The sequence below is a fragment of the Muscardinus avellanarius genome (assembly GCF_963383645.1).
Source record: "Muscardinus avellanarius genome assembly, chromosome: 18".
NCBI classification, from domain to species: domain Eukaryota; kingdom Metazoa; phylum Chordata; class Mammalia; order Rodentia; family Gliridae; genus Muscardinus; species Muscardinus avellanarius.
In genome coordinates this window covers 4,853,803-4,877,865 of record NC_137804.1, presented here as the reverse complement: position 1 = coordinate 4,877,865, position 24,063 = coordinate 4,853,803, and the positions used below count along the sequence as shown (strand labels likewise).

At 48.3% G+C, this 24,063-nt stretch overlaps 2 protein-coding genes across 2 annotated transcripts in view; both read right to left on the bottom strand.

The window, feature by feature from the left end:
- Positions 1-681: 681 nt before the first annotated feature.
- On the bottom strand, positions 682-3,943 carry RPL14 (ribosomal protein L14). Its single transcript, XM_080715884.1, has 6 exons — positions 3,940-3,943; positions 3,471-3,572; positions 2,946-3,040; positions 1,613-1,712; positions 1,473-1,526; positions 682-1,019 (listed from the first exon to the last, which is right to left on the bottom strand). The coding sequence occupies exons 1-6, from the start codon at positions 3,940-3,942 to the stop codon at positions 714-716; spliced, it is 660 nt and encodes a 219-aa protein (XP_080572010.1). The 5' UTR covers position 3,943; the 3' UTR covers positions 682-713.
- Positions 3,944-16,027: 12,084 nt separating this feature from the next.
- The window catches only part of ENTPD3 (ectonucleoside triphosphate diphosphohydrolase 3), a gene marked incomplete at both ends in the record, with an annotated part of 33,221 nt that continues 25,185 nt past the window's right edge, over positions 16,028-24,063 (bottom strand). Inside the window, 4 exons of the mRNA XM_080715684.1 lie at positions 16,028-16,264; positions 19,709-19,846; positions 21,172-21,282; positions 21,433-21,705. Of these exons, the coding sequence (XP_080571810.1) occupies positions 16,028-16,264; positions 19,709-19,846; positions 21,172-21,282; positions 21,433-21,705 (759 nt within the window). The remainder of the gene's footprint in view (positions 16,265-19,708; positions 19,847-21,171; positions 21,283-21,432; positions 21,706-24,063) is intronic.

The following is a 24,063-nucleotide window of genomic DNA, read 5'->3' as shown; positions in this document are numbered from 1 at the left end:
TAAATAAAAATAAACTGTCCACAATTATCAGTTTTGGAAGAAGGCAAAACCTCTTAAATAACTACCTGTCATGTTATTTATATTTTTTTTTTTGTGGTACTGGGGGTGGAACCCAGAGGCTTTCTACCTCCCAGACCTATTTTATACTTTATTTGGAGACAGGGTCTCACTAAGTAGCTGAGGCTGGCTTCAAACCTGTGCAATCCCTCCTGTCTCAGCCTCCCAAGCGCAGGGATTACAAGCGTGCGCCACCACACCCAGCCTCGTTATTTATATTTTATGTAACTAAATTTGTAAGTCCTATGTGTACCTAGGCTAGAACTCTATGAAAATGTATCTGTACAAGGGAAAGATAACATTGTTCTAATCACCACTTGTCTGACAGCATTAGCAGTAACAGCTCGGTATCCAATCCCAGCACTCTGAAGTTCAGGAACTGATCCTTCCTCTCTCCACCTTAGCAACAAGTTTGAAATCTGCAGACTTAGATGTCATGGCACCCACCTGTAGTCTCCATACATGAGACATGAAGACCAGTTTCAAGGCCAGCCCCAACAACTTAGAACCTGTTTCAAAATAAAGAGTAAAAGAGGATGGGAGGTTAGCCTGGAAGTAGAACACCTCTGGGTTCATTTCCCAGGACCAAAAATAAACAGATGCACAGCCTTAGATTTGCCAACGCGTCAGAGCCTTTATTCCTTTTCAAGGGCCTCTCAGGCCTTCTTGCCAGTCGCCTTTGCCGCAGGCGCTTTCTGGGCTGCAGGCTTCTGGCCCTTCTGAGCTTTCTGGGCAGGAGGCGCTGCCTTCTGGCCGGCGGCTTTCTGGGCAGGAGCTTTCTGGGCCGGAGCCTTCTTGGCCGCAGTAGTGGCCTTTTTCGCTGGATCTTTAGCTTTGGCAGCAGCAGCTGCGGCGGCGGCGGCAGCAATGGCAGCCTTAGCAACAGGTGCCTTTTTGGGAGAAGCTTTCAGGAGAGCTGCCCTCTGAAGTTTCTTGACTTCATTCTTGATTATTCTGTTCCTCTGGGGGAAAATCAATACAAGGCATTTACGACATGCGTACATAAAACTGATCTATGCTGGGCTTTTGTGTGTGTGGTATTGAGGATGGAACCCAGGGGCATTCTACCTTTGAGCTACACCCCAGCTCTATTTCTTTAATTTATTTTGAAACAGGGTCTCACTCAATTACAGAGGGCCTCACTAAGCTGAGGTTGGCCATGAACCAAGATCCTCCTGTCTCAGCCTCCCAAACACTGGGAACACAAGTGTGTGCTACCACACTCAGCCTATAAATACACACAGACTTTTTGAAAGAACCAAATAAGGGTAATTCCTCATTACCCTGAAATAAAACAGAGGAGGACAACTTTTCTTTTTATACAGAAAGCACTAAGAGGTTAGCAGCTTGAATGGGAATTGGCTACTGCTTCTTTATCTGGAAACAAAGTTAAGACAACAGATGCCACAACTTACCATTTTCTTTGCCTTCATGACTTTAAAACGATCAAAATCGCTCATCTTGGCTTTCTGTTAAAATAAAAATCAAGTTATTACCCCACTTTCCAACTTCCCAAAAATGAGGTCAGAATTCCAAGGACCATCAAAGCCATTACCTTTTCCCTGGCTTCAATCTTCTTGGCCCACCTTGTGGCCGTCCATTTTGTGTTGATATCTGCCTTCTCCCAAGCTTTTCGGACATACTTCTGACGGGCACTACAAAGAACCCAGACCAGATTTTTGTTATTGTTTTGTTATGTGTGGCATTGGGGGCTGAACTCGGAGCTCCACACATGCTAGGCAAGCTCTTCATTACATCTCTACAAACACTCCTTTTAAAATTTGAGACAGCGTCTAAGTCCAGGCTAGCCTCGAACGCGCAATTCCCATCTCAGACTCCTGAGTAGCAGGAATTACAGGCGTATGTGACCATGCCGGCAAACCAATGGGTTTTAAGACACGTGGAGAGAAAAGCCTTTTGTCCTTTGAGAAGCATTCTCCTAGCTACAATATGCCTCTCACCGACTGAATGGTCTCCACAAAGCCTATAAGCACAATTTTATCAAAACCAAAATTTGTTTAATGAATTTAAAAATAACCTCTGAAAATGAGCCACTTGAAGTGGGCGTGCTAAAAGGAATTTCCTTTTTGTAATGAAGTAAAATTAACCCTTAGGCCTTTTATTTTGTTCAACTTGTGACCAAACTCCCCCCTCAAAAAACTCCACTGTGTATTAATTTAGGGACCAGACAGAATCACAAAAGTACCCAGAGAAAACATAAGCCACTAATAACTCCTCTACAGCTAAGACCTTAGACAAAAATCCCCAATGTTCACCCCTCATTTTTCTTCAATGCGCTGCCACAGTAGCACAGCACCTATGCACTCCAGGCTGCCTGAGACTATGTGACATCTAAGGAGAGGTAGCAAATGTCAAACCAGTGCCACAATTTCCATTTAAAACCCTCTGCAGAAGCCTGGCCTGGTGGTGCAAGAAAGCTCACTCCTAATCCCAGCATTTGGAAGACCGAGACAGAAAGATCTCGGTTCAAGGCCAGCCTCAGCTACTTAGTGAGGCCCTGTGCAGCTCAGTGAGACCCTGTTTCAAAAATAAAGAATAAAAAATAGGGCTGGGGGTGTAGCTCGAAGGTAGAATTCCCCTGTACGGTTCCATCCCAGTACTGCCAAAAAAAAAAAAAACTTCCCACTAATGATAACTAACTACTGAAAGAGCCGCTGGCATTTTTGTTTTAAAACCAAATGTGACTGAGACCAGAAAAAAAGAAAAGAATGTCAAGTCTAGATAGAGAAAAATCAAGAGAACTTCCAACAGAAAACTGGGAACAGGGTAGCAGTGCCTGTGTACTTTTACACTAAAAACCCCTCTTCTGGAACAGCTTGGTCAAACACGGCTGGGAGAGGGGCGAGGACCTGCAGATAGTTACTTACCTGTGGGGGAACTTGAGGACGAAGTCGGTGAGCTGCATGCACTTGAAAGGCATGGCCTGTCTCCTTACCCGAGTGCAAGGTCCATCAACCAGAGCCTGCAACACCAACACCAAGCGCTTCAGTGTACAACACAGCAGTAGTTAAAATCGTCAAGTCCTCCGTACAGCTAGCTGTCTTTTCAGGACCCTCAAACCCACACTGCTTTTAAAATAGCAACAGCAGCGAACACAAACTGCTGTGTGCCGGGATGACGTAAATGCCTTTACTTTGAGTAACTAAACCTCACCAGTGTTTTAATTCATACGTGGCTAAAACCCCCGGCTAGTTTAGAGGGCCGGAGTAATTCTCCAACCCAAGCTTACCAGGGAAGTCAAGTCTGTGCTTCGAACCCCTTCCCCGCGGCGGTAAGGTAGATTCTCCCCAGCCCTCCCATCGGAGGGCCACTAATCCCGTGACCGAGTTCACCGTGGGCACCGCTCACTGCCACGGGAATAGGAAGAGAGCGGCATCTTTTCATACGCTTACCCGGTTTTGGTCAATAACATCCACGATTGCGACCAGCTTTCCGGCATGAGGCCCAAAGGAGATGTAGGCCACCCGGCCGATCTCCACGAAGCGCCTGAACACCTGCGCGGGGGAGACGCGCCAGACGCGGATGGGTCATCAAGAACCCAACGGGGGGCAAAGTTACGGAGTTTAGAGGCAACGGGCTCCAATCCGGAGGGAAAGCGCCGGCCGGGTCTGCAGGGGCGGTGGGACGGCCCGGCCCCCGACGCCGCCACGCCGCCGCCCGGCAGCCCGGCGGCCGCACGCGCGTGGCCATGGCGCCCGGCCTCCCGGCCTCCGCGCCGTCGCCGGCCGCGCGCGCTACAGGCCGGCACCGCGCCCCGCAGGACCCTCCGCGAGCCATCCCGCCCCTCCGCGTCCCGCCCCGGCCAGGCGGAGGCCGAGCGACCGGGCCGCCAGGCCCGGAGCCCGCCGCGCCCAGACTCACCATGTCGGCGGCGTCGGGCGAGAAGGAAGAAGGCCCGCCCCGGTGTGCGCATGTGTAGCGGGAAGCCCCGCCCCCGGCCGCCGACGTGGGCGCCGATTGGCTGCGGCGGGCGTGCGTGCTTGCGCATGCGCACGCGCACGCTCGCTGGAGCAACATGGCGGCCCCCACGATTTCCGTGCTGCGCTTTCTCGCGGGCCGGAGCGCTGGTGTCGACTTGGGTGATTTAGATAGGCGGATTGCAAGACGGCCATCACTCCTTAGGATTTTAGAGTGGAGAAGAACACGGAAGCCAGGCCTTCGTGAAAACTGTCCGCATCGAGCCGGGCGTGGTGGCGCATGCCCAGTTCTTAGGAGGCCGAGGCCGGAGGATATAGGTTCAAAGACAGCCTCAGCAAGTAGTGAGACTCATCACCCCAGTGAGACCTTGTATCAAAATGAAATAGGTCTGGGGTGTCGCTGGGAGGTAGAATGCCCCTGGGTTCCATCCCCAGTACTCCTCCCCCCAGAAAAACCTGAACTGTCCACATGAGACTTTATTTATTTATTTATTTATTGGTGGTACTGGAGGTGTTAGGGGCATTCCACACCCACAGCCCTATTTTTTTTAGTCTTTATTTTGAAACAGGGTCTCATTGAGTTGCAAAGGGCCTCGCTAGCTGAGGCTGCCTACGAACCGCGATCTTCCTACGTCAGACTTTTTTTTTTTTTTTTTTTTTTGCGGTACTGGGGATGTAACCCAGGGGCATTCTACCTCCGAGCTACCCTATTTTTTTTTTTTTAATTTAGTTTTGAAACAGGGTTTCACTTAAGTAGCCGAGGCTGGCTGTGAACCTGCAGTCCTTCTGTCTCAGTCTCCCAAATGCTGGGATTACAAGCGTGCGTCACCACGCCCGACTTTTTAAAAAGCATTCTTTTCCAGTATTGATTACTGCCTGCATCTTTACGTAAATTGTGTTGTTTTGTACCTCACATTTTTCCGCTGTGTGATCACAGTGATTTTGTCAACCTTTTAAAGTAGTTCTGACAGAAATGTTGCTAAACTAATAGGAATAAAATTCCAAAAGCCCTTCAAGATTTCCCAAGTATGTGTGTGTGTGTGTGTATGTTTCCATGAAATTTACACATGATAAGTGGTACTCTACCACTGAGCTACACTCCCAGCTTAGTTACATAGTGTGTGTGTGTGTGTGTGTGTGTGTGTGTGTGTGTGTGTGTGTGTTGCTGAGGGTGGAACCCAGGGGCTTTTTTTTTTTTTTTTAACCTCCGGGCTATACTCCCAGACCTATTTTATACTTTATTTGGAAACAAGATCTAAGTTGCTGAGAGCCTAAGTAGCTGAGGCTGGCTTCGAACCTGTGCAATACTCCTGTCTCAGCCTTCCATGCTCTGGAATTACAAGTGTGCGCCACCACGCCCAGCTAGTTACATACTTTTAAACATTAATTATGGAAAATTTTAATAATACGCAAAAAGTAGAGTCTGGTGTGGTGGCACATGCTTGTAATCCCAGTACTGGGGAGGCTGAAACAGGAGGATCCAGATTCACGGACAGCCCCAGCTACTTAGGCCCTTTGCAACTCAGTGAGACCCTGTTTCCAAATAAAGAATTATAATAATAATAAAAAAATAAGGCTGGAGGTGTACCTTGGAGATAGAATGCTCCTGGGTTCCATCCCCAATACCATAAATAATATGCAAAAAGTAGAAACTTGGATAATGAGTTCTCATATACCCACCACTCAGTTTCAGTAATTCCCTATTTATGTTAATCATCTGAATGTGTATATGTTTAGTGTATAAATACTTCAGTACATATCTCTAATAATAAAATCCACATTTTAAAAATTGCCTTTGGCTGGGCATGGTGGTGCATGATTGTTATGCTGATACTTGGGAGACTGAGACAGGAGGGTCACAGGTTCGTGACCGGTCTCAGCATCTTAGTGAGACCTTGTTTCAAAATAAAGAATAAAAAATAGGGCTGGGGGGTGTAGCTCAGAGGTAAAAATGCCCCTGGGTTCAATCACCAGTACTGCATACACACACAAAAATTGTCTTTGGCCATGTATAGTGGCGCACACTTATAATCCCAATACACACACACACACACACACACACACACACACACACACACACACACACAAAAGCAAGAAAACTTCCCCCAAAAAACAAAATGAGGTGCTTAGAACACCATTATTAGTAGTAGTAGTAGTAGTAGTAGTAGTAGTAGTAGTAGTAATTTTGTGGTAATAAAACCCAGGGGCATTCTACTTCTGAGCTACACCCCCAGCTCTGTTTTATTCTTTATTTTGAAACAGCATCTCATTAAGTTTCGGAGGGCCTTGCTAAGTAGCTGAGGCTGGCTGTGAACCGCGATCCTCCTGTCTCTGCCTCCCAAGTACTGGGATTACAAGCGTGTGCTACTGTGCCTGGCTACACCACTTTTATTAAAGAAAGAAGAAAGCAGATGGCAGAAAGTAGGGGTGGGGGAGAACAACCTACAGAGAGAGACTTCTGGGTAAAGATGGCTGATAGAACACAATTAATCGCCTGCTTTCCTGACGCCCCCTGAAGGTTATTTTGAAGCTTTCCCTTGAAAGCCTTGCTTATCTGCTTGTATTTGAGGTGAGGGGATTAGAAGGCTGAGTGGAAGTTTGTTTTGTGGTACTGAAGATGGAACCCAGGGGCATTCTACCTCCAAGCTACACCCCCAGCCCTATTTTTTATTCTTTATTTGAAACAGGGTCTCACTGAGTTGCAGAGGGCCTCACTAAGTAGTTGAGGCTGGCCAGGAACCACAATCCTCCTGTCTCAGCCTCCGGAATGCTGAGATTACAAGCGTTCACCACTACGCCCAGCTAGCTATCAATTGTGTGTGTGTGTGTGTGTGTGTGTGTGTGTGTGTGTGTGTGTGTGTGGTACTGGGGTTCCTGGAAGCTCTTCTACCTCTGGGCTACACTCCCAGACCTATTTTATATATTTTTATTTGGAAACAGGGTCTCTTAAGCCAGAGCGGCTGGCTTCGAACCTGCGTGATCCTCCTGTCTCCGCCTCCCAAGCGCAGGGATTACAAGTGTGCGCCACCACGCCCGGCACTATCAATTGATTTTTAAGTGGGGGACATTACCCAGATAATCTGGGTGAAAGCAGAAATTCTGTGTGTAGACAGCAGTTTCCGCTCAGGCCCAAGGGTTCCAGCCTCTTCCCTGGGGTTGCCCTAGGCAGCCACACACTTCTGTCAAGTGATTCCTCGCAGGAAATCTCTGAATGCATATCTCCTACTGTTCATTAACCTGGTGGAACCCTGCCTACTATGCCAGTCATATTGTTTTAGCTGGAAATAGTTCAACAAATTTCTCAACAGTGAGTATCGGGGGGGGGGGGATCCACAAAATCATTATCTCACTTAAACAAAAATTAATAGTTATTCCTTGATAACATTAAATAATCAGGCTTCCAACTGTATTTTATTTTATATTATTAAAATATAATCAAACTAATGATTTTTAAGCATATTATTTATTTTTACAGAATTGGGGATTGAAGCCTGGGTGTGTTTACCTCTGGACCTATTATTAAAACTTTCCATAATTAGAGAAGTAAAAAGCCCTATTTTACTTCTTTACTTTGAAACAGGGTCTCACTATGTTGTTGAGGGCCTCACTAAATGGTTGAGGCTAGCCTCAAACCTGCAATCCTCCAGTCTCAACCTCCCAAGTGCGAGAGTTACAGGTGTGTATCACTGTGCCCAGCATTAGCATTTTTTTTTTTTTTTTTTTTTTGGTGGTACTGGGGATGTTAACGCAGGAGCCTTCTACCTCCGGGCTACACTCCCAGACCTATTTTATGTATTTTATTTGGAAACAGGGTCTCTTAAGCCAGCAAGGCTGGCTTTGAACCTGCACGACCCTCTTGTCTCAGCCTCCCAAGTGCGGGGATTACAAGCGTGTGCACCACACCCGGCTAGCATTAGCATTTTTTAAATTTTTTATTGGTGCATTATGTTCATACATCATACTGGGGTCAAAAACGTGTGTACTCTGATTTAACCCCTACCCAATTCCCACTCCATCCCTCTCACACTTGCTTGGCTTAGTGGTTGATTTCGCTATGTTTAAGTACATTGAAACTGGAACAAAAAAAATCTTAAAGCTGGGAAGGATTTCCTGTCCGTGTCCAGGAAAAGGCCCTTCAGCCTCATGTGTTCTAGAGGAAAGACGTTGATCTCATTTCTGTGACAACCTTGATCGTTTAACTCAGTGCTGCCCACACAGTAGACTTTTTCTGGCTGTCTGAAATAAGGAAATACTTCCTGCAACTTGGGCTTAGACTTAGCTCCTCTGTGCCCGGCAATGGCTGGATGCTGTATTTTCTCTTGCTAACCATCCCATGTGGTGGGTGTTAGTACTTTTTATATTTGAGGAAATCAAGGCTCCAAGAGATTGAAAGTCATTTTGAACCTCCTAGAAGAGCCGGCCGTGGTGGCGCACGCTTGTAATCCCCGCGCTTGGGAGGCGGAGACAGGAGGATCGCGCTGGTTCGAAGCCAGCCTCAGCTACTTAGTGAGGCTCTCAGCAACTTAGACCCTGTTTCCAAATAAAATATAAAATAGGTCTGGGAGTATAGCCCGGAGGTAGAAAGCCTCTGGGTTCCACCCCCAGTACCACCAAAAAAAACCTCTAGAAGAACAGAGTAGCAAAGCCTTGAGTTGCCCTAGGTCTGTACCTCTATTTTCATAGTGAATCTGGGACAAATGGAAGTGTGGAAGTGGCTGAGAAAGGGGCCCGTAAGTAGCACCTCGTGTAGAACAGCTCTGTCACCCCAGATGCTCCCCCGGAGTCATAAACACCGACACCCTAACCCACAGCGCGACGGTACTCAAAGGTGGGGCCTTTGGGAGAGAATTAGGGTCAGGTGCAGCCCTGCAGGGGTCCTCATGAAGGGATTGGTGCCCTCGTGAGAAGAGACGCCAGAGAGCCCCCTCCCAGCCAGAGCTGGAGGGGCGGCCATGCGAGCACCCAACTAGAAGACAGCCATCTGCAAGTTGAGCAGACAGCCTTCACCAGGAGCTGAACCATCCAGCACCTTCATCTCGGATTCCACAGCCTCCAGCATGCTGAGAAAATTAATTTCTGTGAAGCCACCACATTGGAGATATTTTGTTACTGTGTCCAGGCAGACTAAGACTTATCCCATTCCAAACAACCCCTATCTTCTCACAAATGGAATAGGAGTTTCTTATTTTTCTTTACGGTTTACCTTCTGTGCTTAGCTTCGCCCGTATTTGAGCATTATATAAATGGAGTTAAGTTGCACATTTTTTGTGACGTGTCTTTCACCTTGGCATTGTGTTCGTGAGTCCCATCCTCAGCCTGCGCGTATTTGGGGCTCATTTGGCTGGCGGTGGTATTTCAAGTGGACCAGTCAGTCCGCGTCCATCTCATGGTTGGCTCACAGGCATGTATGCTGGCATGCGTAAGAACACAAGTCTCTGAGGCATAGACCTTGGGCTGGAGTGTCTGGTCATATGGTACGTATATCCTCAACTTTAGTAAACACTGCCACTGTTTTCCAGGATGGAGGCATTAATTTACGTTCTCACCAGCAGTGTAGGAGAGTTCTGGGCATTCCGTGTCCTCCTTGACCTTGGGATTGTCAAACTCTGTGTGTGCGTGTGGTCCTGGGATGGAAGCCAGAGCTTCATGCATGCTGAGCTGCACTTACCCCAAGCCCTACCTCTAGCCTCAGGCTTTAATTTTCACAAAACTAATCGTATATTGTGTCATCTCATTGTGCTTTTACTTTGCATTGCCCTGATCTATTAACGAGACTGTGCAATGTATCCATTGGCATTCTTGCAGCTCTAATCCAAAAGACTGACCACATAACTTAGAGGAAAGATTTATTTTCTTACAGTTTCGAGTTCAGTCCATGTGAGGCTGGGGACCACGGATCTCAGGGCATGGCGGCAGGAGGTGTAGAGAGGAAGAGCGAGCATGCGGGCTGTGCTCCTCACAACATGGAGACCAGAGGCAAGACAGTGACAGGGGAGGAGGACCCACATTTATAATCCCCAAGCTGCACCCCAGGGACCACCTCCTCAAGTCACATGACGGAGGACATGGAGGAAGCCTGAGGAATGAAAGATTCTAAAGGAGTTAAAAGAGGGGCTGGCGAAAGGTCAGACTCCCCCAAGACTCCAGGCAGAACCCCAGTCCCCTCCAGAACTCACACCCCAAGGCCCCCCAGTGAAAGCGGGAGCTTATCTTAATCCTTTACTGGGCCGCTCTGCCCTCCCCCGTGTTTGTTAGTTTTCTTTGATGATTGTATCTTAGTGATTTATGACACCTTCCCTATCTCTAACATTCCTCATGGTATTACGGTGTCTGTTTTTTCCCATGAGAATGTGATACTTAACTTAGTTGGAAAAAGGGTATTAAAAAAAACCTAGTTTCAGAGAATAAAATTGTCAGTTGCACAAGAGGCAATTGTTTAGGTCCTTCATTTCAGGTCTCTCCCTCCCAAGTCCTGGAGAGGAATCTCCACAGTCACACCACCAGGTGCCGCCATTACAATGGATGAACCCACTTCTGGGATTGCAACCCTCAGGCCTCAACTAGATCAACCCTGAATATTAATAAGTGAGCTCTTTAGGGGACATTCTATATCTGACTATAACAAGCACCTTTCACGTTTTTATCAGACATTGAGACTTCTCCAGTTGCAAGGCATCCCAGGTCTTTTGTCCATCCAGACACACTGGATCGTTTGCCTTTTTCTTACTGCTGAGAGTTCTTTACATAATTTGGAACCTAGTTCTTTCTCAGTTATATACAGGGCAAACACCTTCCACTCTACGGCTTGTCTTTCTACTGTTTTCATTGTGTTTTTTGAATTAACAGCACTTTTAATGCATTCAAGTGCATTGAGTAGTCTCTTCTGGCTGCTGTGTGTGTGTGCATGTATGCGTGTGTGTGTGTGTATGCATGTGTGTGTATGCATGTGTGAGCACACACGTGTGTGTGTGTGTGTGTGTGTGTGTGTGTGTGTGTTTTCCTGCAACACTGGGGATTGAACCCAGGGGCATTCTACTTCTGAGCCACACCCCAGCCCTATTTTATTTTTATTTTGAAACAGGGTCTCACTGTTTGCTGAGGCTGTCCTCAAACCTGCAATCCTCCTGTCTCAGCCTCCCAAGTACTGGGATTACAAGTATGCACCACTAAGCTCATCTTGTGTATTGTTTAAAAAGCCCTTCTCCCACTCTGGATCCTAAACGTTTTTGCCTTCATTTTGTTCAAAACCTTTTAAAGGTTTATCTTGCTGGGCCTAGTGACACATGTTTATAATCCCAGTACTTGAGAGGCTGAGACTGGAGTATCTCAGGTTCAAGGACAGCCTCAGCAATATTGAGACTCTCATCAACCTAGCAAGATCCTGTTTCAAAATAAAACAGGGCTGGGGGTGTGGCTCAGAGGTAGAATTCCCCTGGGTTCAATTCCCAGTGCCAAAAAAAAAAAAAAAAAAAAAAAGTTTATCTTTCATACTGCGGTCTTTTAACCTACCTGGGAATGAGTTTTGCAAATGGTATGAGGAAGGAGTTGAAGGAAGTTAAATTTCTTTTTCTTTTCATTTTTTTTTATAGTGTGGATCAAACCCAGGAGCATTCTACCTCCAAGCTACACCCTCAGTCCTTTTTATTTTTTATTTTGATTTGAAACAAGGTCTCACTAGGTCGCTGAGGGCCTAAATTGCTGAGGCTGACCTCCCACCTGCAATCCTCCTGTCTCGGCCTCCCAAGTACTGGTATTACAGCCATGCACTGCCGTGCCAGGGGAAGTGAATCTCACCGTACCTCTGTGAAGATAACCCAGCGTTGCGCGTGTATCACGCACCTCCATGCACCACCTGTCACCTGTCAGGTACCTCTCACCCAGGCCTTGCTCCGTGGTTGCTGTCAGGAATAGACACATTTCTGATACTTACCGCTTTTACCTTCACATATTTCAAACGTAAGCGTGTGCTCTGGCTGGAGCCCTGGGGACCGGGGGCCACAGTTGTCTTCGTTTTCTTTGACTGTATAACAAATGGTGACAAACTCAGAGAATCAAAACATTACCCACTTATGGCATCAACTGCTTCCTTCTTTTCTTCTTCTCCTCCTCCTCCTCCTCCTCTTCCCCCTCCTCCTCTTCTCTTTTTGGTACTGGGGATTGAACCCAGGGGCATGCTACCTCTGAGTTACACCCTTTTGGTTTTTAGTTTGAAGCAACGTCTTACCGAGCTGCTGCACTCCTCCTGCCTCGCCCGCCCATGTCCTGGGGGCATGGTGTGCCCGCCAGCGGCTATCACGTCACTGTGGGTGAGGTGACGTCTGCGGGGTGGGCCGTCCCGGGTGCTCTGCCAAGGGTCTCCCCGGGCTGGAATCAATGCATCACCTGGACTGGACTCTCACCTGAAGGCTCTGGAAGCCTGCTCCATTCACGTCGTCGGCAGAATTCAGTTCCCTGCAGTGTAGGACAGAAGCCCTGACCTCTTGCTGACTTCAAACGGGGGGTGGCCGTGGTCCCCAGCGGCTGCTCTGAGGCCTTTTCTGCAGCCCCTCCAGCCGCAAGCTGGCAACGACACAGGGAATCCTGCTCATGCATGCCATCTGACTTCCTTTTTCTCCTCTTTTTATTTATTTTTTATTTTTTTGGCAGTACTGGGGATGAAACCCAGGGGCATTCTACCTTCAAGCTACACCTCAGTCCTACTTTTTATTCATTTTGAAACAGGGTCTCATTGAGTTGTGGAGGGCCTCACTAAGCAGCGGAGACTGTCGTGGACCACGATCTTCCTAACTCAGCCTCCCAAATGCTGGAATTACAAGTGTGCACCACCATGCCCGGCCTTGACTTCCTCTTCTGGAGAAAAACCTCTGCCCTGAAAAACCTTGTGTGGTGAGATCAGGCCTCCCTGGATAAGCTCTTCATTCCAGGTCAACTGACTGTACTTACACTTGCAAATCCCTTTTGCCACGTAATAACCTAATCATGTAACCACAGGAGCAACGCCGGAGGGTGAAGGCACTGGAGACCATCTTAGAATTCTGCTCACCATGGTAACCGGTGCCTTTGACTGCAGATACCAGCACAGTGCATCTGATGAGAATTTTTTATACATATGTGTCAGAAGACTTGAAATGCTTCCCTTGGCTTGTCCAAAGTACCAAAATAGACTAGAAATGTTGATTAGAACTTGCCTTCATATAATCTTAGCCTTCTTTCCTGCAAAGACATCATGTTTTTTGCCGGGCATAGTGGTGCATACCTGTAATCCCAGCATTTGGGAGGCTGAGACAGGAGGATCGCAGGTTGGAGGACAGCCTCAATAAGTACTGAGACTCATCAACCCAGTGAGATCCTGTTTCCAAATAAAAATAAAATAGGGCTGGGGGTGTAGTTCAGGTGTAGTATGCCACCTCTGGGTTCAACACACACACACACACACACACACACACACACACACTTTCCTGCAAACTGATTTAGATGTTATTTTCATCTTGATATCCCTATTATTTATTGCCCATCCCTCAGTCATTTATGGAAACACTCCCATCAACAAATATGAGTAAATACTACATTCATACCACTTTTCAAATCAACACTCACCCTCGGCCAGGTGTTAGGCCAAGGCCTTTGTAAACACCTGGTCAATTTTGTAGAGATTGTTGACATGACGAAGAATCTCTAAAGAGAATTCTTCCCCCAGAGAATAAAAGAGTTGGATAAAAGGGGACGTGATGAGGGGCAGGCTCCGCCCGCACGCAGTCTAGTGTCTGTTTTGGAAATAAGCCATATACACACACACAGACAAGCGGTGAAATTAGAACTAGTGTAGCTTGTTTTGAAAAAGTGATCCAGGAGGTGTGTGTGTGTGTGTGTGTGTGTGTGTACAAGGAAAGCTTTGTGGGAGGCAGAAGTAGAACTGAACCTTGACACCACGCACTATTTGGAGGGAGGGAGGAGACCCCGGTCTAGAGGGAAGTCCACGGGGACAAAGATCCAGGGTGGGATGGGGGCAGCCATTCTGGATGTGAGTGGCAGGCCGTGGCCTCAGACAGGCTGAAATGTCAAACAAGGTCTGGAAACATTCTACTCTATCTAAAGGAGCCAAAATTTTATCAAGGCGAAAACACATTGAAAGGTGAAAGAAAGGTGATTTTAGTGCATGATTTTTCTCAATTTATTATGCTTTATAATTTTGTGTGCATGCAGTACTGGGGGTTGAATCCAGGCACAGTCTACCTCTGGGCTACATCCCTAACTCTATTTTACTTGTTATTCTGAAACAAGGTCTCACTAAATGGCTGAAGGTCTTGCTGTGTTGCTGAGGCTGGCCTCAAAGCTGTAACCCTCCTGTCTCAGCCTCCCAAGTACTGGGATTACAGATGAGTGCCAACACTCCAAGCTATGTCTTATAATTAAAAAGTAAAAAATTATCTGGTTAAATACTACCTTGGGTAGCCAGGCATGGTGGTGTACACTTGTAATCCCAGTGTTCGGGAGGCAGAGATAGGAGGATCGCGGTTTGAGGACAACCTCAGCTACTACTTAGAGATGCCCTCTGGAAGTCAGTGAGACCCTGTTTCAAAATAAAGAACGAAAAATAGGGCTGGGGGTGTATCTTGGAGGTAGAATGTCCCTGGGTTCCATCCACAGTACTGAAAAAAAAAAAAATAGGGCTGGCAGTATAGCTTGGAGGCAGAATGCCCTTGGGTTCCATCCCCAGTACCATAAAAAAAACAAAACCCTACATTCAATTTATTATAAGTACACATATCGCAAGTCTTAAGAGTTCTTTATTCCAACAGCAAATTGAAATAACACTGCCTTCTCGTTTGTAGCCACTGGCTGTGCTGAAGTCTCCTTCATCCAACTTTGGGGGCGGATTTTCAGCTGCTAGCTTCCTTTTCTGTCCCCAGATGCAGACCAGTGGCTGCCGTGCAGAGAGCCTGTGATCCGTGAGAGGAACCGTGAGCAGGTCGCAGAGGCGGACGCCCGTCGCGAGGGGCCCAGGTCCTGGGGGGGTGGGTGGGCTGGGCGAATCCACACTGGGCGGTAATGGGCGGGCAGGGGAAGCAGCCTCCCCAGGGGCAGGCGTGTTCTAGAGGAGCTGTGGCAATGTGAGATGGGCGTGATGTCACACGCACACACAGGCCTGCAAACCTGGGACCCGAGAGGTGACCACAGAATCCTGTGTTCCAGGCGTGAGCAGCAGCCGTATTTGGGGACGCCGCTGCGTCTCTGTGTCAGGCTCTCCCTACAAGACGGAAGCCTGGCTACAGCCACTATCCCTGGGAATCTTCTCCACCTGATACAACATGTCACCAACCAGGGTGAGCACAATATTGCCCCCCCCCCCCTTTTTGATACTGAGGATTGACTCCAGGGACATTCTACCTTCAAGCTATTCCTTCAGTCCTTTAGTTTTGAAATATGACCTCATCAGGTTGCGGGAGGTCTCCTAAGCTGCTGAGGCTGGCCTTGAACCTACGATCCTCCTGTCTCAGTCTCCTAAATCCTGGGATTACGGGACTGTGCCATCACGCCCAGTTTATCTCAATGCTCAGGGGACTGCTAAAAGAAAGTCTTTGTTAGGGCACCTAGAAGGAAGCCACAAAATGAGAAAATGGCTGGGTCAAAAGCTTAACGGGTGACTTGTCACGAGAAATACTGAGGGAGGGAAAGGGGAAACTTTGCCCTGAGGTCAACTCTTCCACATGCGAAGGTTACATTCTCCACTTCTCTCCCTCTGGGGGACATGGAATGAAGACTTGACGTTGACGACCTGTCTCTCCTCTGCTTCCCGGTGTCCCCACAGATCAGCACGTGGGCCTGGGTCCCTGGAGGAGCAACGTGCACAGAACAGCTGAGGAAGCCCCCAAGAGGAGCTCTGGCGGACATCAGCATCGGAGCGGCGCCCCCGGGGCCTCGGCTTCAGGGGTATTGCTGAAGGCAGCGCCTACAGTCACACTGCTGGGCCCCCAGGTGGCCCCCAGGCGGGCCCCAGGCAGCCCTCGGGGCGCACAAGCTGCCTCGAAGGCTCAGTCAGAATCCACCCCGTGGTCCAAGGTGTGCTCGGAGCGCGTCTTCGTCCTGGACGCGGAGCACAGGTATAGAAGAAACGCCACACACAGCAAGGCTGTCGCCGCGAAGAAGACTACGACGCCCACGAAGGCGGTGGGCTGCACGGGCAGGCGGATGCCCGGGCTCTCCGCTGGGATCTGGTTGGTCAGGCTGAGCATGTAGCCGAGAGACCAGGCTATGCTGCTGTTCCCCACCTGCGGGCCAGAGGACAGGGCTCAGATCTCGGGCAAAGCTGCGCGGGGCTCACATGCCCGAGGCTACCGCTGTGGACTCCACGAGGCCGCCATGGGGAGCCTGGGGCCCAAGGAGGTCAAGGACTTGCCCACGTCCAGACACCACACCATAGCCACAAAGGATGGAGAGTCCCACCATCAGCACCACAGCGAGAAAGAGAGAAGTCGGGAAGCCGCTGACGACAGTGACAGTTCCCTACAGCCCAGGGCACAGGAGAGAAGGTTTCCCCTTCGCCCAGGGCGCAGGCATGTTTGGGCCAAAGAAAGAAGATACTGAGTAGTTTGCTGGAGCCCCGCCCCCCGCGCCAGGTTTTAAGGACAGGAGGGCAGCCCGGATGGGAGGTACACGTCGTCTCCTGGTAGCTCCATCTACTTGTGCTTTACGTGTTTTTAGGCTGTTTTCTTGGGTATACAGATGTTTTGAATTTGTAGTCTTCACAGAGAATTGAACTCCTATTCTGCTGTTAACTATGTCAAACGATGTTCTTTGTTAAAGATGGTTTTGTCAGAGATTTATAATGGCGCTGGCTTTTTGGGGGTAGAATTTGATGCTAACTGAAATCCTTTCGTATTCTTATGCCTAGTGGTTCCTCTTATAAATGGCATCTGTTGATTTTTTAATAATTAAAATAATTAAAAATTTAAATTAATTAATTAAAAATGATTTTTAAATAATTAAATCTTACAATATCCATCTCTTAATTGGTAGGTTTGGTCCACTTGTGCTTATTAGTATCATTAATATATGTAGACTTCTAATATCTTACTTTAAGAGTTTCCATTAGTGCTATTTTTCTTATATTAATTTTTCTCCTTTCTTGGCTTAAAAATGATACCTGTACATTTCCTTTGACAAAATGAGAATTTCAGGCTGTTCCTATATACCCTTACTTTATTCCCCATTTTTTTTTTTTTATGATACTGGGGATGGAACCCAGGGGCATTCTACCTCCGTGCTACACCTCAGCCCCATTTTATTTTAATTTGAAACAAGGTCTCCTTAGGTTGATGAGAGTCTCACTATTTGCTGAGGCTGTCACAACCTGCCATCCTCCAGTCTCAGCCTCCCAAGTACTGGGATTATAGGCGTGTGCCACCACACCCAGCTGTGGTATGATAGTCTTTATCCTTGGGTTGTATGGGTGGATTTTCCTCTTTTAAAAATACCATTTAGCCAGGCGTGGTGGTGGCGGTGGTGGTGGCGCGCACACTTGTAATCCCCACGCTTGGGAGGCGGAGGCAGGAGGCTCGTGCAGGTTCGAAGCCAGCCACACTGGCTTAAGAGACCCTGTTTCCAAATTTAAAAAATATAGAAAAATGGGTCTGGGAGTGTAGCCTGGAGGTAAAAGGGTTTCCAGGAACCCCAGTACCACCATAAATAAATAAATAAATAAATAAATAAATAAATAAATAAATAAATAAACCATTATTCTTACTTTGTATAAATTTTTATAATATATCCTGTGTCTCTCTTATTTGATTACTGCCTCCAAAAAATATTTTAACATGTCTATGTGTGTCAAATCTACCAATGTCTGTGTGTGTGTGTGTGTGTGTGTGTGTGTGTGTGTGTATGTGTGTGTGTGTGTGTGTGTTGCTAGGAATGGAACCCAGGGGCAGGGGCATTCTACCTCTGAGTTACACGCCAGCCCTATTTTTTACTCCCTTTTTTTTTTTTTTTTTTTTTTGTACTGGGGATGGAACTCTTCTACCTCCGGGCTACACTCCCAGACCTATTTTATATTTTATTTGGAAACAGGGTTTCAGGCGCAGGGAAACCTGCGCGATCCTCCTGTCTCTGTCTCCCAAGTGTGGGGATTACAAGCGTGTGCCACCACGCCCGACTTTATTCTTTATTTTTGAAACAGCACCTCACTAAGTTGCAGAGAGCCTCACTGGGTAGCTGAGGCCGGCCACAACCCCAGATCCTCCTGTTCCAGCCTCCCAAGTGCCGGGATTACGAGCCACCACGCCAGGCTTTTCTAGTGTCTTTTTATAACCTATTTAAATGCTCACTCGGCTGCGCATAACGTTCCTTTATGATTAGAGGAAAGCAACTTGAAACCCAGAATGTCTTCTCGACCCAAATGGATATTCAGTCAGAAGGCATCCTCTGTTCCTGTGATGCACCTTCCCGGTGATTAGATTTGCCAGAAGCAACGCGTCAAGTACGCATGCCACCACCCATCCTTAGGTCTCCAGACATCCTGGTTTGCTGTAGTCGATTCAGTGTTAATTATGTGAAAGCAGTCAGAGGCCTAATGCAGGGTATGGATTGGCTTCATCTGATTATCGCCCCAGCTTGTACTGAACAGACCGGCTCCAGACCTCTTCCAGCTTCACCAGCTAGGCCTGAAATGAGACACCGTCTCGGGACGGGGCGCCCACGGCTGGCTGTGGGTATCTACGGGGCACAGCCTGCTTAAAACAAGGTCTAGCGGTCTGCTGAGAGCTGCCATACCAGTTTCTAGATATTTGGGTCACTCGACAATCAATCATATACATATTCTAACCCTAACACGTGCATATATATGTGCATATCTGAGTGTGTGTGTGTATGTGCATGTGTGTGCAAAGGACCCAGCCTCAAGGCTCCTCTCATCCCCAGAGACTGCCAGTTAAGTGCAGTGACCTCAGGCTCACCAAAGAGAAAATTCTTATCTGATGCCAAGGTACTGATGCAAATCCCTGATGCCCTGAAGCCCGCATCTCAGCATCTCATCTGACTTCTGTGTGAAACGGATGGAAAACAATTAGTTATCCTCCAGGTAAAAATCAAGCCGCACCTGACGCTTCTCTTCAGGGTGAAAAGTCTCAGGTCCGGAACATATTTAGCTACCATTTAACTGTTGAGTTACTCAGCACCTCCTGGCGTCCAGCCCTGTGCTGCACGCTGAAAACACAAAGGGGACAGGTCTCCGCCTTCCAGGAGCCCCAGGCCTTGGCCCTTGGCTTCCTCCCCTCTCCTTATCAGGAAGAGTCTCCGGTAAGCAACTCCCTTCAAGGCTCCACTGTCTCTTCTCCAGGGAAGGTCAGGAGTGTAAATCGACCAGTTTGCACTTCGCAAGTCTCTGTGTGTATGAAGTGGGAGGGGATGCAGGGGCTTGAACTCAGAGGCATTCTACCTCCAAGCTATACCTCCAGCCCTTTTATTATTTTTGTTTTGAAACAGGGACTCTCTAAGTTGCTGAAGGCCTCATTAAGTTACTGAGGCTGGCCTTGAACCTGCAGTCCTCCTGTCTCAGCCTCCCAAGTCCCGGAGTCACAGGCATGCACCACCATAGCTGGTGTACCTAGCAATTTGCATCGCACTACCTTTTACTAACTTCTACGCAGCTTCCACACACATGCAGACAAACCTCTCTTTTGAGAGAACAAAGAAAAAACGATTTGCATTTGACTTACTTCTTTTTCAAAATGGATTTGGGGCCAAGTCTCCTCTGTGAATTTGTACCCGTTGACGAGCAGGTGGTAGATATAGTGGGCGGAGAAACAGTAGGAGCGGGCGTACACCTCATCAAATTTGGGAAGCAAGAGGGGGAGCTGAAAAACAGTTGCAAACAGTGGGGAAGGGGCCACAGGCATTTTGTCTGTTTGTGCTACTGGAGATTGAACCCAGGAGTGCTCTACCCCACCCGTTTTATTTTTTACTTTGAAACAGGGTCTTGCTAGGTTTCAGGCCGAGGGTCCTGCTAAGCTGCTGAGGACGGCCTCAAAGCTATTCTCCTCCTGTCTCTGCTTCTCTAGTCCTGGGCTTACAGGTGTGCAACACCATGCCGGGCCGGCAGGCATACTTTAAAACACACCTTTCAGGCCAGGCAGGTAGTGCGTGCCTGTAATCCTAGTACTTGAGAGACTGAGACAGGAGGATCACAGGTTCGAAGACAGCCTGAGCGAGAAGTGAGACTCATCAATCCAGTGAGACCCTGTTTCAAAATAAAAATAAAATAGGATTGGGGGGGGTACAGCTTGGAGATAGAATGTCTCTGGGTTCAATCCCCAGTGCCACACACACACACACACACACACACACACACACACATTTCAGAACACCTGAGGGTAACAGCTGTATTTTTAAAAATCTCAACAACTGGAATTCCTTACTAAAAATGATTATGCATTCTAATAGTGACATTATCAATATAATAATTAAAATGCCCCTATGCGATGTCATATAATAATAAGCACTAAGCTCTCCGAGTGCTCATTACGGGCTCAGTACTGTTCTGACCTTTATGCTCATGGTCAGAACACTAACGCACAATGCAAGGGAGAAGCAGGTTACCCCATTGTCCCGATTTTATAAATATGGATGCAGAAGAGCAGAGGATTAATTTTGGGCCTCACACAGACGCCCCCAAGTGGGGCTCGCTTCTCTCTGCTACATCTTGTATTGGCATCCATCCTGCGTGCATGTGGATGGATGTAGCCATGTATATCTGCATGGATGGTACAAGTGGGGAGTGAACCCAGGGGCACTCTACCTCCACGCTACGCACCCTACCAAGCGGGGTCCCCCTAAGGTTGCTGAGACTGTTCTCCAACCTGTGAGCCTCCTGTTTCAGCTTTCCAAGGACTTGGATTACAGGCCTGTACCACCAATTCTGTTTCTTTTTATTTATTTACTTATTTAATTAATTTATTTATTGGATCTGGGGATGAAACCCAGAGGCATTCGACCTCCGAGCTCCACCCCCAGCCCTATTTTTTATTCTTCATTTTGAAACTGGGTCTCACTGAGTTGCAAAGGGCCTCACTAAGCTGAGCTGGCCGCAAACCGCGATCCTCGGGTCTCAGCCTCCCACACGCGGGGGTTACAAGCGTGCGCCGCCACGCCATGCTGTGTTTCTTTCTTTTTAAATACTGACCTCGCTCCAATTCTGAGAGCAGAAATCCCAGGTGCTTGAGTTGAAGGAGTCCAGGGAGAAGCTTCCAGAAAGATTTAGGGCACTGGCTGTGTAGTAGAACCCTGCGAAGGCCTGTAACCAACACGGAAGGAGACGAGTCCTCAGGGCAGGCTGTGACGTGGAGGCTCGGGGTGCGGAACAGGTGAGCAGGAGAGAAAGGGCAAGGAAAGAGAAATACCCAGCGGGCGCAGACAGGAACCTCTCAGCGGGGTTTGCCCTTACCACAAACGGCCCTTCGACCTTTGGCTGGTAGATCCCGTCAAAGGAGCAGCCTTCTTGACCCTGGCAAGCTTTGAAGTCAAATATAGATGCCACCTTCTCCCTACACAGCGATGGGTCTCCGGTTCCTTCGAACGTGACGGCGTCTTTGGGATTGAATCTGGCTGGCCGCAGCTTCTCGGTGCACAGACTGTCGAACACCTGGCCCAGGGCGAAGGTGCTGCTGTAACCCCGCGGGTAGCAGGGGTTGGCCAGCCGGGTCTCTGTGGGCAAGCTCTGTGGGTACGAGAGTGAGCTGTTAGGGGGGGACCCAGGGTTTCTTTCTGGCAATTTCTATCACCACCTCCACTCCGTGTGCACGTGGTCCCAGCTCGTCTGTCTAGCTCAAGCGGGGGCGCAGGGGCTGGGGTGACAGTCACCTGGGGCTGGCACAGAGCTGGGCTGTCACCCCAGCTGATCCACCCTCATGGCGGCCCAACAAGCAGGCCTTGTGAGTGCCACTGTGGTGAGAACGCGGGTCTCTCTCCATTAACTTACTTGATTTGGATAGAATATCCCTCTACCTAGTAACTGTCCATCGAATCCCTCTCTAGAAGCAGTCACTACTGACCGTCCTTGCAGAATCTTCCAGAGATCTCATAGGCACACGTAACAATTTTCTTCTCTCTTTTTCTTTTTCTTTTGTGGTCCTGGGGATGGAACCCAGGGGCATTCTACCTCCGAGCTACATCCCCAGCCCTATTTTTTTGTCTTTATTTTGAAACAGGGTCTCACTGAGTTGCAAAGGGCCTAAGTAGTGGGTGAGGCTGTTCACAAACCGTGATTCTCCTGTCTCAGCCTCCAAAATGCTGGGATTACAAGTGTGCGCCACCATGCCTGGCTTCCTTTTATTTTATTTAATTCTTTTTTTTACAGTGCCCTGTTCCTTGCTTTTCTTGCTTAAAAATATATCTTTCAGACCTTTCCATTCACTGTACTTTAATGTAGAGGCCTCTTTTTAGTGGCTGCCTAGTATTCTAAGCTGCAATTTATTTACAGAACACTCTCTAAACATTTAGGTGGTCCCCAATCATTTTACCATTACAAACAAATACATCTCCTTCTTAAGTGTGAGTCTTTGCTCCATTGGTGACTTATTTTATATAAAAACTGAGTTTACTTTTTTCCAGATGACGATCCAATTTTATCTACAGGTGCATGATGCTCTTTTTTATCTTACGATCAATTTGTAAATGTATTTGTTTCTATTTTTTGACTCCTTTTTATAAGGGGTTGGATTAGCACTCTATTTGACTTCAAATCTTCCTTTGGGAAGATGCTACAGTAAATGCTGTAGGAGTGTACACACACACACACACACACACACACACACACACACACACACCCCAGGGTCGCTCTCTGACCCTCACACCCCTGGGAAGAGGATGATTTCCTTTCCTTCCTCTAAGCTCCGGTCCCCACTCCTGCCAGGGCCAGAGCTCCAGGGACATTAAGCATTGCTAGAAATCGAAGGTTGGAGAAGAAACTTTCCAGAGCTTCTCTCCTAGAAAGAAGCTTATTCATTGAACTAGTTTTAAGAGCAAATCGGAACTGGGCATGGTGGTGCATGCCTGTAATCCCAGTACTGGGGAGGCCGAGACAGGAGGATCGCAGGTTTGGAGATAGCCTCGGTGAGATATTGAGACTGTCAACAACCTGGCAAGAGCCTGTTTCATAAAGGAAAAACTAAAAAAGGACCGTAGAATGGGGGGTAGACTGCTCCTGGGTTCAATGCCTAGTACTGCACGTGACACACACACACACATTCACACACACACACGAGCAAGTGGGGATGGGCGGTGGGGATAGTGAGCCTCGCCGCCAGGAAGTTCTGGCTGGGTCACCTGTGGGGTTCGGCCTGGCTGAGCAGGGGGTGAAATCTGGGCAGGTGTGTGGGAGAGTGGCCGTCACCCTCCCGAAAGGCAGTATCATGCACAGGCAGTAAGTATCATGTCCTGGGGCAGCTTTGCCGTGAGGCTCAGACAGAAGTTCTGGGGAACGAGAACTGGGGTGAGTTCCCACAACCCACCCTGCCCAGAAACACAGGGCTCAGTGTGAATTTTGTTGAAGACATCACTTGGGGGGGGGGGTTGCTGAGGGTTGAGCATTCTACCTCCAAGCCACACCCTCAGCCCTATTTCATTCTTAATTTTGAAACAGGGCCTCACTAACTTGCTGGCCACCAACCTCCTGTCTCAGCCTCCTAAGCACTGGGATTAAAAGTATGTGCCACCACACCCGGCTGGAGACATCACTTTTACGAGACAGCCCAATTGTCCCGCCAGTGACCAGGATGTACTGCCCGTCCTCAGCCTCGCAGTGGGCTGGCCGGTGGGGCTTGACCTACTGATGCTGTGGGCTCCTGTTGTTTCCAGCGCCCTCGAGAGCCAAGACCGCCCCCCCCACCTCAGCAGCCCCCCACGCCTGGGACTGACGTTCCTCAATGATGGCGTCGAGAACCAGGGGCCTCATCCAGGTTGCTAGTGCCCATCTTAACGCACGTCGCACTGATGCAGGTACATGAGCGGCAGCCGTCCAGCTGATACCCAAGTGGCCTCTGTGCCCTGGGGCCTCCCCCTCTCCACTGCTCACCAG